Here is a 14,225-nt window from a genome sequence, read left to right as displayed (position 1 = left end):
TTTTAATCTTAATAACATGAATCTGAATGCGGAATAATAAACTAAATGTTACCTCCAGCCATTGATTATGAAGAACACCTTGAATACTTGAAGAACGCCTTGAATACTCCTTGAGAATTCCTCAGGTTGCTTGAGAGTCTTCTAAGTACTCCAAACCTCACTATGAATGGTGTTGTGATTTTCGGTGTGTGTACTCAGGGACCCCAAGCGTCACTATTTATAGATCTCTCTAACCATCATCGAGAACGTTTGAATTGATTTGTGACTTATCTTGATGACATCAAATCCATGATATGATAAATTAAATCTTTTATCATCATCTTAATACAGATAATATTCTTGATTTACTTATTGATAAATATGAGACGTCTCTCATATTTATCACGATGAGATATTATTACCACAAATTAGATTATTTCAAATAACTTAATTAAAATAACCTAACAGCATGAACTTCTTTTAGTGTTAAATATTCATTTCCGTGATTCATATTGTCTCTGAGATTTTCATGAGTAAATGATCAAAGCTATAACACCAATCTTTATTTTCAACGTGAGATTATAGTTGAATTCTCCAAAATAATATTAATATAAATAAATATTAAAAAAAATAACTTTGTTTTATGAAGGAATAAACCAACATTGACAAATATAAATTAAAAACTAATTTTTAATTTTGGCTGTCCTAAAACCAATATATTAATAAGACTAATTGTCGAAATGGTCTTCCACTATTATCTTATCTTCCATGCAACTTACTTTGGAGCCGTTGCATTATTGTTTTTTTCAAACTCATACCCAATTTTTTTTGTTCACAAAATAAATAGCAATAAAAGTTGGATTTTGATGATCAGAGAAATTTGTAAAATAAACATAGTTAAGAAAAAGACATTTTCAAGTATATTTCAAATACATTTGATAAAGTCATTTTCTTAAAAAAAAATAATTAAACCAAAGAAAAAAAAATTTACCTCGATTTTGATGGCACCCTTACCTCGGTCAACCGAACTTCGCGATTAAAACTTTAAGTGCACATCAATTTTAGAAAATGAGATATACTTATTTTTTAAAACTAAAAATCGGTTATGTTATTTAAAAAAATTAATTTGATATTTAATAAGTACAAAAATATTTAAAATTCACTTATTCAATTAAATTATTGTTTAGTTTTTCTTCATAAAAAAATCCGAAGCTTAGCACTTCACATAGCCCCAGGGCACCAGCATTATTTTCACATTACATGTTCCCATATCGGTTAAATTACAATTAACGGGGAGAGCCAATCATATAAAAATCGAACTTGACCGAACTGTCATACCACGCAGCTGCGCAGTGAACACAAAGCGAATTATTCTTTCGCCTTTTACTAAAGAATACCGTGTGTTCGTTGCATTTAAGCAGCATACAAATTATTTTTGGAGGGGTCTTCTCTTTTGGTTGGCCTCAACAATTTAGTTCAAAATATTTCATGCTATTTTGCAGGGTCTCTCTCCTTTCTTTTGGCCCGAACAATGAAGTGTGTGAAGTTTCATGTCTTGTCTAGCGTATATTCTGTTCTTACGAATAAGGATATTGTATCTATTAAAATTTATATTTATAATGTACAAAAAGTCATAAATAACTAGTCGAATACAATAATTTAAGCTTGGAATAGCAAAATCATACACAAAGTTAATATCTAATATAAATTATTGGTGCGATCTCGCTGAAATAGGTGAGCCGGGTAAGAAGCTCCAACGGATCAGATCAACAATTTATAGTGTTTGGGAATTTGAGTGAAGGTAATGGCTTGGATTTACACCTGCAATAAGAGAATAACTCGTGAATGGTCGCCGGAGGGGTGTCCGATGTGGCCACTCCGATGCTAAAGTCAGCAGGTTGAGGATGAATACAAGCAATATTTGAAAGAAAATATGTGTAATGCTTAGAGTTCAAAGATTTCAGGATCATTAAATGATATTAATGCCTGCTATTTATAGTAGAGGAATGGGTAGTTACCTCGATTTTCGTGCCATCTACTAAGTCGGTTTACTATACTAGCCTCTTATGACTTCTCAGACACTCCAAACCAAAGTTGTTCTGATAGATTGGATTGCCAGTATCAATCACACTCGAGTGTGGTTTATTTCTCGAGGTGGTGCAGTTCTCGAGGTGGCCCGGGTTGTTAGTGAAAAAACCCGAGCTTACAATGCTGATTGACCGGGAAGAGCCACAATGCTTGAGAAGAGAAGATTTGCCCGGGTCTGCAGGAAAGTAACCGGCATACTGGTTACTATTTGGACTATCCAAGTAACGAACCGGGTTAATGCTGACCCGAATCCTAAAGGGGGGTATCACCACCCATCCCTAAAATAGTCGGGCTAGAACTTGACTCGCTGTCCTGATCAGTCAAAAATGTAACCCTGGGTAAATAAGAGCATTGGGTCTTCAAATATTCCACAGATGTGATGGGGTTTCGGGGTCCCACATCTCCCGGGTTTTGAATATTTTTCGTTAGTACTCTCGGAAAGTCCAAGAGGTGTCATTATGACGCATGCGGTAGTATTGATACCGTCGAAAATCGTTCGTATTCTGAGATAATAATGAGCCTATTTCCTCGATATCCGTACATGTCTTTTCACCTGCATACACAATTTCCTAGACTCCTTCTAATCGTCCGATTAGATTCGGATCCACGGTGGAAATTAATTTCCTTCCCATATATATAGTAATCCACCTACTTATTTTCCATCACCCCAGCAATTTATTATCCGAGAAGTGCAATGGTGGGTTCAAGCAGTTCGAAGGCTCCCGATATAGCAGAAGAATTCATGAACACAGCTTTCGAGAAGCGAAAAACTGAAATGGAAGATGAAGTCTTCTAAAAGATCCTTAGTTACTGGGAGGAGCTGCAAGGACTGCAATTCCTCTATGAATGCGGAGAAGCCACCACGCGTCGACTGATGGCCAAGTTGGAGAAGTACCGGGAACGCCTGCACGTTGTCGAGGCAGTGAATATTTTCGAAGATGAACATCTCTACCAGCTGCTACTTCACAAGGAGAGGAAGATTCTGGTGAACGTCACCAACTCTGCTAGCTTCCACAAGACGTCTACTGGGAATTTTAAAAAAATGGATGACCATGTAAATGGCTTTTGTAGAAAAGGAGTTCTTTAATGTAACCGGTGAAACCTTTTCTGAATAAATAAAAATTCTCATCTAATTTACCTCTATTGCCAGAATTTAATTTCATCAGTTGATATATGTATCATGAACTGAACAAAATAAATGACCATAACTGAAATACCGGGACCTTAAATTCCCTGTGCTTAAAGTAAAGTACTGAGGCCTTAAACCTCTCGGGATTTCGTTAAGACATCAGGGCCTCAAATCTCTCGGGCTATAAAATAAGATACCGGGGCCTTAAACCTCTCGGGATTTCGATAAGACGCCAGGGCCTCAAATCTCCCGGGCTATAAAATAAGATGATGGGGCCTCAAATCTCCCGGGCTATGAAATAAGATGCCGGAGCCTCAAATCTCCCGGGCTATGATGTGGTATCATAATGATGCACGAATCAGCATTAAATTCCCGTCGAAAAACGTTTCATATTCCGAGGTAATAATGATCTTGTCTTATCGATATTTGTGCACGTCCTTTCGACTACCCGGTACAATTCATCCTAAACATTCACATATTTATAGATTAATGTCTACGATTGGCTTCCTTCTCCTAAACAAATGAGAAGGCGTTTCACATGATTTGTGACCTTCCAACTTCCTCCACATTAAATGCCACTTGTCTATAAATAAGATGATAGAAATGAAAGGTGAGTATAAGTTCAATATGTCTTCAATTGATTCCACTGCTTGCAGTAGCACACACATCCTAGTAACCAACGAAACGCGTCCTTATCTGGAGGAACTAAAGAAGACGATTGAAGAGTATATCTGGGTGAAGGTCATGTCCACCTGGTATAAGATTCAAGACCTCGATGACACATACCGGAATGGTTTGGCTCCTACTCGAGCACAAAGAGCAAGAGCAAGGAAGTATAAGCGAGAGTTTGTAGTAGATCGAGTTACAGATCTGGCTATCGATCAGGTTCTGTTACACGCGATGATGTGGAAAGAATGACATCAGCTGAACAAGATCTTAACTACTGAGTCTTTCATCAATCTTCGGATTAATGAATTGACTGATTGGATAACTGAGTGGCAAGCTTCTGTAGCTTCGATAATGAATAATATAACAGTTCGTCGATATTTCCTTTAATAAAATTTTTATTGACGTTTTTTTCTTCCTTATTCTTCTGTGAATGAATCAATGTAAATTGAATAATATATAACCATCGCTAAATGAAATTGAAATGCCAGGACCTAATGTATCCTGAACTTAAAATGAAGTGTCGGGGCCTCGTGTCTCTCTGGCTTATAGATAAGATACCGGGTTCTTTCGCCACCCGGGCTTATAGATAAGATGTCGTTTGGTTTCCCCGGGCAATTAATGTGATGTCATAATGACGAGCCCCCTACTGAAAAGTTGTCAGAATCTGTACATTTTTCGAGCAGATGAATGATCACGATGCCTCGATTTGTGCGCCTGTCTTTTCAAATATCCCGCCTAATTATCCCGCTCAATTTTCGAGGCTAATTTGGTCTGTCTGATTCGTTTTAGATCAACGGTGAGGATCACTCGTCTCCTCCTATATATAGTAGATGACCGATTTCTGAAAAATCATTTGCAAATTCACAATCTCGGCGAAGCCCTTGCAAATTTTTCTCTCGAAGCTCTTCCGCATAAGCTCCTCCATCTCCGGTGAATCTCCGTCGCTGCAACCACCCGTTTTTTCTTAAGGAATCGTAAGTATTTCCTCTCCTGATTTAAAAAATATGTCTAATTCTACCACTTCTACATCAGGAGCAAATGCGCGAGGCTCGCCTAGTGACGAGTCTACCGCGCTACGCTCTGACTCCCTTCCGTCTCCCCCTCGCCGCTCTATCACCCAGCCTTCTAGAAAACCCTCAGCTAACCAAACTAAACCAACTTCTTCATAACCTTCTACTTCTAGCCACTCCCGAGCTCTTGCCAAGAGCAAGGGTAAAGGTAAAGCCCGGGCTTCGAGCCCTCCTCCTACTGAGATCTCAGAAGCCCCTTGGTTCTCCTCCCTGAGTAGCACATTGCGCTTGGGGGCAGATGAGGAACTTCAGGCCCTGGGCAATATTCCTTCATCTTTTTCTATCTTGATACCCGGGCCCTCTGACAGAGCCAACAACCCTCCTCCCGGGTATACTACTTTCTTTCGGGACCAGGTCAGAAATGGTCTCCGATTTCCCGTCCACCATTTTTATATTGCAGTTGCCAAGTTTTTTGGTGTACCGGTTAACCAACTTCATCCCAACTCCTTTAGGATTATGGCCTCGGCCTATGTCCTTTTCAAAATGAACAATCTTCTCATCACCCCCCCCCTCCCCCCTTATCCTTCACTATTACTTCTCTTGTCGGCTTGGGGATAATGCCTTCTCCTTGACCGCCCGGCTAAATGCCCGATTTCTTGATGACATCCCTTCCTCTCAGAAGAGATGGAAAGGAAAATTTTTCTACATCCAACTCCCGGGTCCTTTACCTTGTCTAACCGATTTTCTCCCTTCCCTTCCCCAACAACCTTCCCTTCCCCAATCCTGCAAATTCGAGGAGCCTTTCCTCATGAGTCAACCTTGGTGGAAGGGCGTAAGTATTCCTCCTCAATCCTTATCTCAGAGGAGAACTTAGCGGCCTATGGGTTGAGTTCCCAGGCTGAGGACCCTCTAGACAGGGTGATCGACGAGGTTGCTGTCTCGGGCTCTCAACCCGGTAATGCTTGATATCCTGGTTTTGTTTTTAAAGTATCATACTTATTGTTCGTGCTAAAAGTTCTCCTTGTTATTGTGCAGATACCTCAAAAATGCAGAAGGCCTTTGCCAAAAAGTGGGCGGCTGAAAAGACGGCCAAAGAGAAGAAATTGGCAGCCCGAAAAGCTGTTCTCGAGAAGAAACTAGCCGAGGAAGCAGTAGCCCGGCGTGCTGAGTTAAACCGGGTTGAGACTCAACAAGAAGAAGTGGCCTGGGAAGCACCCCAAGAGGACCCTGAGGACCACGTCCCCCCTCCTTCGGCGGAAGAGAAAGGCTACCACGAGCCCGGAACTGATCCTGACTGAGACTAATCAGGAAAGAGGGCAAGGCACCTCCCAGGAAACTCAGTCACTCAACCCCTCCCCCACAACAAACTACAGAGGAACCTCCTCAAGAAACTCCTCCGATCGATCAACCCACCTGGCCCAACATTTTTCTAGAGGGGGCCACTTCAACAAGCATTCGGCGCCTCAAGCACATACTTACTCCTGAAGAGGAGGCCTTCTTGAAGAACTCTGGGCCCGGTGCTCAATTTCTTGAGGGATCCAACCGCTTCCTATCTGTAAGTTTCCTCTTCATCCCCCCTTCTTTTTCTTATTTTTTTTAATAATTTGCTTTGTTCAAGCTGCCCAATTGATGCTCTCGGCATTCGAGGAAGTGGCGGCGACGGCCACTAAGAAAGGCCAACAAGCCCGGGCTGCCAAGGAAGTTCAAGATCAGTTGCACGGATAGCTTGCCAGGGCTAAAAGCCTTCATGAACAGGAAATCGCCATCCTGAAAGCTTCCTTGGAGTCGGCCCACATGGCTTTGGAAAAATCTTGGGAAGATCTCAACGAAGCCGCCCTTCGGGAGGAAAATCTACTGGGTGCCCTGTCTGTTTCGGAGTCGAGAAACCATTCTCTATCCGAGAGATGGAGGATCAGATGTCCCGAGCAGAAAAGGCCGAGAATGCTTTGGCCCTGGCGAAGTATGATAAAAATAAGTGGCATGCTTCCTTCCTCCAATCTCCTGAATTTAAGAAGGCCGTGGTGGACAAGGCCTACCCACTTTTTCAGACCGGTTTTGAGAAATGCCGTGAACAATTTGAGGAAGCCGGACTCCTACCCCAAGATAAGGAAAATTTTCCGGATTTAGGTCTGGCCATTGCATCCCTTCCCAAGGATGGCGAGGAGGAGAAGGAGGTGGGTCGAGAAGAGCAGCCCGAGCCTGAACACGTAGACATAGACTAGGATTTGTATTTTTCTTTTGTCTTCTCTTCTCTTGTAATTTTTCGGCCCTCGGGCTCTTATTAATGAAAACTTTATTTTCCTTTAGCGTTCTTGTATTTTCTTGACAAGTACTCAGGATTATGTCTCCATAATAACCGAGATATTTGATAATTCATTAGAAATTTTTGGGTATTAAGAACTGATCGGGGGCTTATGATCAGTATCCGCACATTCTTTCTAAGTAATAGTAAACCCTCCCTCAAATATTCAAGACGCAGAAAATTTAAACTGAGTTTTAAAAGCTTATCTCGAAATCTTAGATGGTTGAGGCGGGGATTTCTGAGCCAAGGTGTAGTGCCATGGGCTTTTTAGAACCAAGGTGCGGAGCCTTGGGCCGAGGAGCATGTCCCGGGACTTAATAACAGAAGCATTCAGAACACGCTCTGAGAAAATATATCTTTCCTTTATTTCATCCATCAAATAATTACATCTGTCATGCATAGTACTGCTTTAAATTAAATACATTCCAAGATCTTTTAAGAGAGCGTCCTTGCACATCTTCTAGATAAAAAGATCCCGAGCTGACTCTCTGAGTGATTTTGTAAGGTCCTTCCCACCGAGCTTCCAGCTTCCCAACTTCCCCAGCAGGGTTGACTTTCTTCATGACTAGATCCCCCACCTAGAATTCTCGGATGCGAACCTTTTTGTTATATGACTTCATAACTCGGCTCTTGTATGCCTCCATTCGAATGAATGCCCGGTCTCTTTTTTCTTCTATTAAATCCAATTCCATGGCCCTGCTTTGGTTATTGCCATCCGGGTAAGATTCTACCTGGGAAGAAGTCTGCCCGATTTCTACTGGAAGGACCGCTTCAGAACCATATACCAAGTTGAAAGGAGTTTCTTGAGTAGGTGCCCGAGGAGTAGTTCTGTAAGCCCAGAGAACACTAGATAATTCCTCCACCCAGTCCTTTCCTTTGCCCTGAAGCCGGGTTTTTAATGCTTGTACAATGATTCTGTTGACTACCTCTGTTTGGCCATTTGTTTGAGGGTAGGCAACAGAGGTGAAAGACTGAGTGATCTTCATCTCCCGGCACCATGATGTGATTTCTTTGCCTTGAAATTGTCTCCCGTTATCTGAGATTAGTTTTCTGGGCAATCCAAATCGGCACACGATGCTTTTCCACAAAAACTTCAATACTTCCTGCTCGGTTATTTTTCTAAGGGCTCAGCTTCTACCCATTTGGAGAAGTAGTCAACAGCAACTAACAAGAATTTTTTCTGAGCCCGGGCAATGGGAAAAGGGCCCACAATATCCATGCCCCATTGATCAAAGGGGCAAGATGTCCAAATAGGCTTCATGAGGGTAGCCGGGCTGTGCTTGAAATTCGAATGATGTTGACAGCCTTCACAAGCTCGGACCACCCTAGCCACATCTTGACTTAAAGTTGGCCACCAGAAACCAGCAAACATTGTTTTTCGGGCCAAAGACATTCCCCCGAGGTGCTCGGCACAACAACCTCATGAATTTCTCGGAGGACATAATCCACCTCTTTCTCATATAAGCATTTCAAAAGAGGTCCCTGGAATGATCTCCTATACAAAATATTATTTAAGAGCACAAACCTGGGAGCTTGTCTCTTAGTTTTCTGAGCTCAGGCTCTATCTTCGGGCAACTCATTATTTACCATAAACTTGATCAGAGGTGTCATCCAGGAGTCCTCTGGTTCTGGTAACATTTCTTCCTCAGTAGAAAGGATCAACCGGGAAACACGCCAGACCTCCCGGGTATTTACCTCTGACAAAGAAGCACCCATTTTGGCCAGAGTATCTGCATCATTATTCTCTTCTCGGGGTATTTGTTCAATACCCCAATCCGCAAAAACTTCTGCTCGGGCTTTGATGAGCTGTAAATATTTTAACATCCTGTCATCCTTAGCCTCATACACGCCCTTTATTTGTTGAGTGATGAGTTGTGAATCAGAATATAGAATAATCCGGGAAGCCCCGACTTCCCGGGCGGCTTGGATACCAGCCAGGACAGCCTCATACTCAGCCACATTTTTGGTTACCCGAGAGTCAATTCTAAGTGCCAGTTTAATCTTTTCTCCCGGGGGAGATATTATCACAACCCCTACTCCGTATCCAGCAAGGCTAGACGCCTCATCCACGAATACTCTCCATACTTCCTCTTCATTGGGTTGGACCATCTCGGATAAAAAATCTGACAGAGCTTGTGCTTTGATGGCCACCCGAGGTTTGTATTCAATGTCATACTCCCCCAACTCTATTGTCCACTTGACCATACGCCCGGACACTTCAAAGTGAGTCATGATCCTGCCAAGAGGACTATTGGTAAGAACAACTATTTGATGCGACAGGAAGTAAGGCCTTAGCTTCCGGGCAGTCATGACCAAGGCAAGAGCAATCTTCTCTACTTCACTATACCGGAGCTCGGGTCCTCTTAGAGCATGACTGACATAATAAACAGACTTTTGATCGGAGCCTTCTTCTTTTATTAAACCGAGCTGACAGCATACTCCGTAGTAGACAAATAGACATATAATTTCTCCCCGGGCTCCAGCTTCACCAATACAGGGAGTTTTGCAAGATGAATCTTCAAGTCCTGGAAGGATTGCTCATATTTATCATCCCATCCAAATTGCTGGGCCTTCCTCAAGACTTGAAAGAAAGGATAACTTCTATGCGCTGACCGGGAAATAAATCGAGACAGGGAAGCAATCCTCCCGGTCAACTTCTGTACTTCCTTGATAGATCGGGGAGATGGCATACACAACACAGACTTGAATTTTTCCTGATTCACCTCGATCCTCGGATCTGTCACTATGAATCCCAAGAATTTGCCACTCTTTACGCCAAAAATACACTTGGCATGGTTAAGCTTGATCCCGTATTGCACGAGAGTGGCAAAAGTTTCTTCCAGATCACCAATAAAGCTTGCAACCTCCCGGGTTTTGCCCAGAATATCATCCACATAGACTTCCACATTCCGCCCCCAACTGCTTCTCGAAAACTTTGTTCATCAGACGTTGGTAAGTAGCCCCTGCATTCTTCAACCCGAAAGGCAATACAATATAACAAAATGTACCTCCCGAGGTGATGAATTTGGCTTTATCTTGATCACTCTTGGCCAGGGGATTTGATGATACCCCTGGTACGCGTCCATGAATCTTAGCAACTCGAAGCCCGATGTGGAATCCACCAACTGATCAATGCGGGGCAGAGGATAATGATCCTTGGGACAAACTTTATTAAGATCGTGGAAATCTACACACATGCGCCACCTCCTGGTAGACTTGGGCACCAAGACCACATTCGAGAGCCATGAAGGGAATTGAATCTCTCGAATGTGGCCAGCCTTCAGGAGCTCTTTTACTTGCTCATCAATAGCTTTGTCCTTTTCAGGACCAAAGTGTCTCTTTTTTTGCTTCACCGGGTGAGATCCCAGGAGAATGTTCAATTGGTGCTCCGCTACCAGGGGAGAAATCCATGTCAACTCCTGTTGGGACCAGGCAAACACATGAATATTAGCTTTTAAACAGTTAACTAGACTAACTCAGGTGGATATGCTGAGATCCCGGGCCACCTGGATTTGTTGGCTTGGTCCGAATTCTACCGCTTCCTGCTCCTCTTCTGCTACAAAGTGAACCTCTCCTCTCTCCCTCACTCTCCCTTCTACTCCATCCACATTTGCCTTCTTCCCTTCCCTCCTGGTCTTGCTCTGATCAGCTCGGACTGCCTCCACATAGCATTTTCGAGAGGATGGCTGATCTCCCCGGACTTCTCCCACCCGGGCTCCCACTGGAAACTTTATCTTTGGGTGGTAGGTGGATGCTACGGCTCTCAGCTCGTTCATAGACGGCCTCCCCAGAATGATATTTTATGATGATGGGGAGTCCACCACGGTACATGAAGTCATCACCGTCCTTTTAAGATCTTGAGAACCCAGGGTTAATGGCAAAACAATCTCCCCTTCCGGGTAAACCACATGGCCAGCAAAACCAAATAGGGCAGTTTTCACAGCCTCTAAGTGATAGCCCTGCAAATCCATCTGCATAAAGGCATATTTAAAAATTACATTTACAAAGCTGCCCGAGTCCACGAAGACTCGTAGAATATCATAATTTGCCACTCGGACTTGGATCACCAGGGCATTGTTGTGGGGCAGATTCATCCTTTTCAAATCTTCCGGGCCAAAACTGATGACCGCCTCACTCCTTCTCGCTCCCTCCACCTCCAAACACTCCCTCCTACTTCTCGACTTCCTGGCTCGGTAGGAGTCTCTATCAGTAGAGCCTCCTAATATCATTTTAATCAATCTCTTAGCAGGGGGCGAATTCTTTTTTTCTTTCGGGTTCAGGCTCCCTTCTTCTACTGGGCTCAATCCTCGGGATATTCCTCATACTTCCTCCTCGAGCGCTGGATCCTGGTTGCCGAGATGTCCATGGTTGCACACTCGGCCTCTGACTATTGTTGCTGGGTCCCGGGATGGAAGGTGAGGCATAATTCCCCTTCAGTGTTATGGTAACAAACCTTGTGAAGAGAGCAAAATCCTTTCTTCTCTGACCGGGATAACTGATGATCTGTGGCCAAATCTCTGCTGCATTCCTGCACTTCCCCTTCCCGGGAAATTTTCAGAGGCACGTGATGAGAAAAGTGCCCTGTATTGCCCCTCTTCTGTCCCCTCACCTCGGGCTTAGACACCCGGTCTCATCTCTCCTTCCTCACAGCTTCCGTCTTCTGTTTCTGGGCCTCCTCCATATTGATGTATTTTTCTGCTCGTGACAACAGATCCTCGAAATCCCCAGGCACCTTCTTGGTCAGTGACTTGAAGAATTCACCCTCTCTCAAACCCTGAGTGAATGCAGTAGTCTTTGTTTCAGTGGCACAAGTGGGGACGTCTAGGGCCACTCTGTTGAACCTTCTGATATAGGCCCTTAAACTCTCATTTGGGCTCTGCTTAACTTCAAATAGACTAAAAGCAGTCTTTTTGTACTTTTTACTGCTGCTGAAATGGTGTAAAAACACCTTATGGAAGTCTTTAAAGGAGCTGATACTTTGGGAAGTCAAGCCCTCGAACCACCTCTGAGCTGAATCCACCAGTGTTGTTAGGAACACCTTGCACTTGATTCGATCTAGTATAACGGTGCAACATGGCCATATTTTCAAACCTGGCCAGGTGATCCTCCGGGTCTGCATTGCCATCATAGTCTTTCACTTTTGCAGAGTTGAAATTTCCGAGAAGAAGCTCCCGGACAATGATATCAGTAAACGGACATCCTCTCGGGACTGTCCGGGCAATGCTCCGAATTTCCAACTGTCCTTCCAGGACCTTCATCTTCTTTCTCAACTCCCGTAATTCTTCTGCCGTAGTCGGAGATTTCGACCCAGCACTGTTCTCCTCATTCTCTCCTCCTGCCTCTTCCTGCTCCCCCAACTCTCGTTCTTGCTCCTGCTCTTGCTCTTGCTCGGATGGGATGACATGCCGAGAAACTTCTTTTCTCGCCATAGCTTGCACGATGGCATCGACCATCATTTTCTTTAGCTCTTCAGGGGTCACGGTTATGAGATTTGGCCCGGTGTTATTAACACCTCTTTGTCTCGAAGTTTGTCCCCGTCCTCTGGGCCCGAGAATTATCCTGGTCTGTTCTTCTCGTACGAGCCATATCAACGTCTTGAGCTCAAGACTTCCCACAGACGGCGCCAATGATGCGATCTCGCTGAAATGGGTGAGCCGGGTAAGAAGCTCCAACGGATCAGATCAACAATTTATAGTGTTTGGGAATTTGAGTGAAGGTAATGGCTTGGATTTACACCTGCAATAAGAGAATAACTCGTGAATGGTCGCCGGAGGGGTGTCCGGCGTGGCCACTCCGATGCTAAAGTCAGCAGGTTGAGGATGAACACAAGCAATATTTGAGAGAAAATATGTGTAATGCTTAGAGTTCAAAGAATTCAGGATCATTAAATGACATTAATACCTGCTATTTATAGTAGAGGAATGGGTAGTTACCTCGATTTCCGTGCCATCTACTAAGTCGGTTTACTATACTAGCCTCTGATGACTTCTCGGACACTCCAAACCCAAGTTGTTCTGACAGATTGGATTGCCAGTATCAATCACACTCGAGTGTGGTTCATTTATCGAGGTGGTGCAGTTCTCGAGGTGGCCCGGGTAGTTGAGTACCGTGTTGTTAGTGAAAAAACACGAGCTTAAAATGTTGATTGACCGAGAAGAGCCACAATGCCTGGGAAGAGAAGATTTGCCCGGGTCTGTAGGAAAGTGACCGACATACTGGTTACTATTTGGACTATCCAAGTAACGAACCGGTTTAATGCTGACTCGAATCCTAAAAAGGGTATCACCAATTATTAAATTCAAATTTTCATAATTCTAACATGTTCATATTAAAATAATTATATCATTGGACCACCTAATAATTAAAGCTGTTAATTTTTAAGGTATGACCACAAGCATGGCATGTATCATGATTGGAGATTGATTTATAATGAGTGAATAAATAATTTCAATAAATTTTGAAAATATTTCGATTTGGTTTATAAAAAATGTAATTCTCGTTGATGAGGTATCAATAAACCAACAATTATTTACTGTATAGAAAAAAAGCTCACTGATAAAGGTTGAACATAACAAATGGCTTATGTCCAAGAACAGTTGGGCTATCAAATATTGAGCAAAAACAGGTTAATTGAAATGTAAATAACACAAGTTTGTTTCGGAATTTTCGGGAACTTGAATTACTCTTACGTGACCCCTTCTTCCTTGCAGAAGGATTTTGACAATTACAACAGTTTGAAACTGCACACTTCAGCAGGACTTACCACACATCCTAACTGAAACTCTCAGTATCTCAGAAACTTAATCACGATTAGCAATAAGACTTCTTACTCTTAATTACAATGATTTTTCAATTAAATTCTAACATTAATTGATCCTTAATTATCATATTACAAAGTATAAGCATGTGCTTAATATGATCGGTTGGGCTCTAAAAAATTTATTTGAACTCGAAGAACTTTGCTTAGACAGATAGAAAAGTTGAAGTTCAGAGGAGAGCTCTTAAGTAAGTGTTGGGTGCAATAATTGTCCTTGTTTAGTAGAGCGAT

General features: G+C 42.9%; 1 protein-coding gene and 1 non-coding gene across 2 annotated transcripts; one reads left to right on the top strand and one right to left on the bottom strand.

The window, feature by feature from the left end:
* The first annotated feature begins 1,321 nt into the window (after window positions 1-1,321).
* LOC140806488 (U5 spliceosomal RNA) lies at window positions 1,322-1,442 on the top strand. The gene has a single exon (XR_012112560.1). It is a non-coding gene; the product is annotated as a U5 spliceosomal RNA (small nuclear RNA).
* Window positions 1,443-8,731: 7,289 nt separating this feature from the next.
* Window positions 8,732-9,487, bottom strand: LOC140805553 (uncharacterized). Its single transcript, XM_073161817.1, has one exon. The coding sequence runs from the start codon at window positions 9,485-9,487 to the stop codon at window positions 8,732-8,734; it is 756 nt and encodes a 251-aa protein (XP_073017918.1).
* Between the last annotated feature and the right edge of the window lie 4,738 nt (window positions 9,488-14,225).

Source organism: Primulina eburnea, chromosome 11 (genome assembly GCF_022965805.1).
Source record: "Primulina eburnea isolate SZY01 chromosome 11, ASM2296580v1, whole genome shotgun sequence".
Lineage (NCBI taxonomy): Eukaryota > Viridiplantae > Streptophyta > Magnoliopsida > Lamiales > Gesneriaceae > Primulina > Primulina eburnea.
The sequence above is the reverse complement of the archived record's forward strand: the minus strand, read 5'-3'. Positions and strand labels throughout refer to the sequence as shown.

What these genes read in the sequence shown, in the direction of transcription:
- LOC140805553 (XM_073161817.1), bottom strand. Translation starts at nt 9,487, where the DNA reads ATGACTGCCCGGAAGCTAAGGCCTTACTTCCTGTCGCATCAAATAGTT.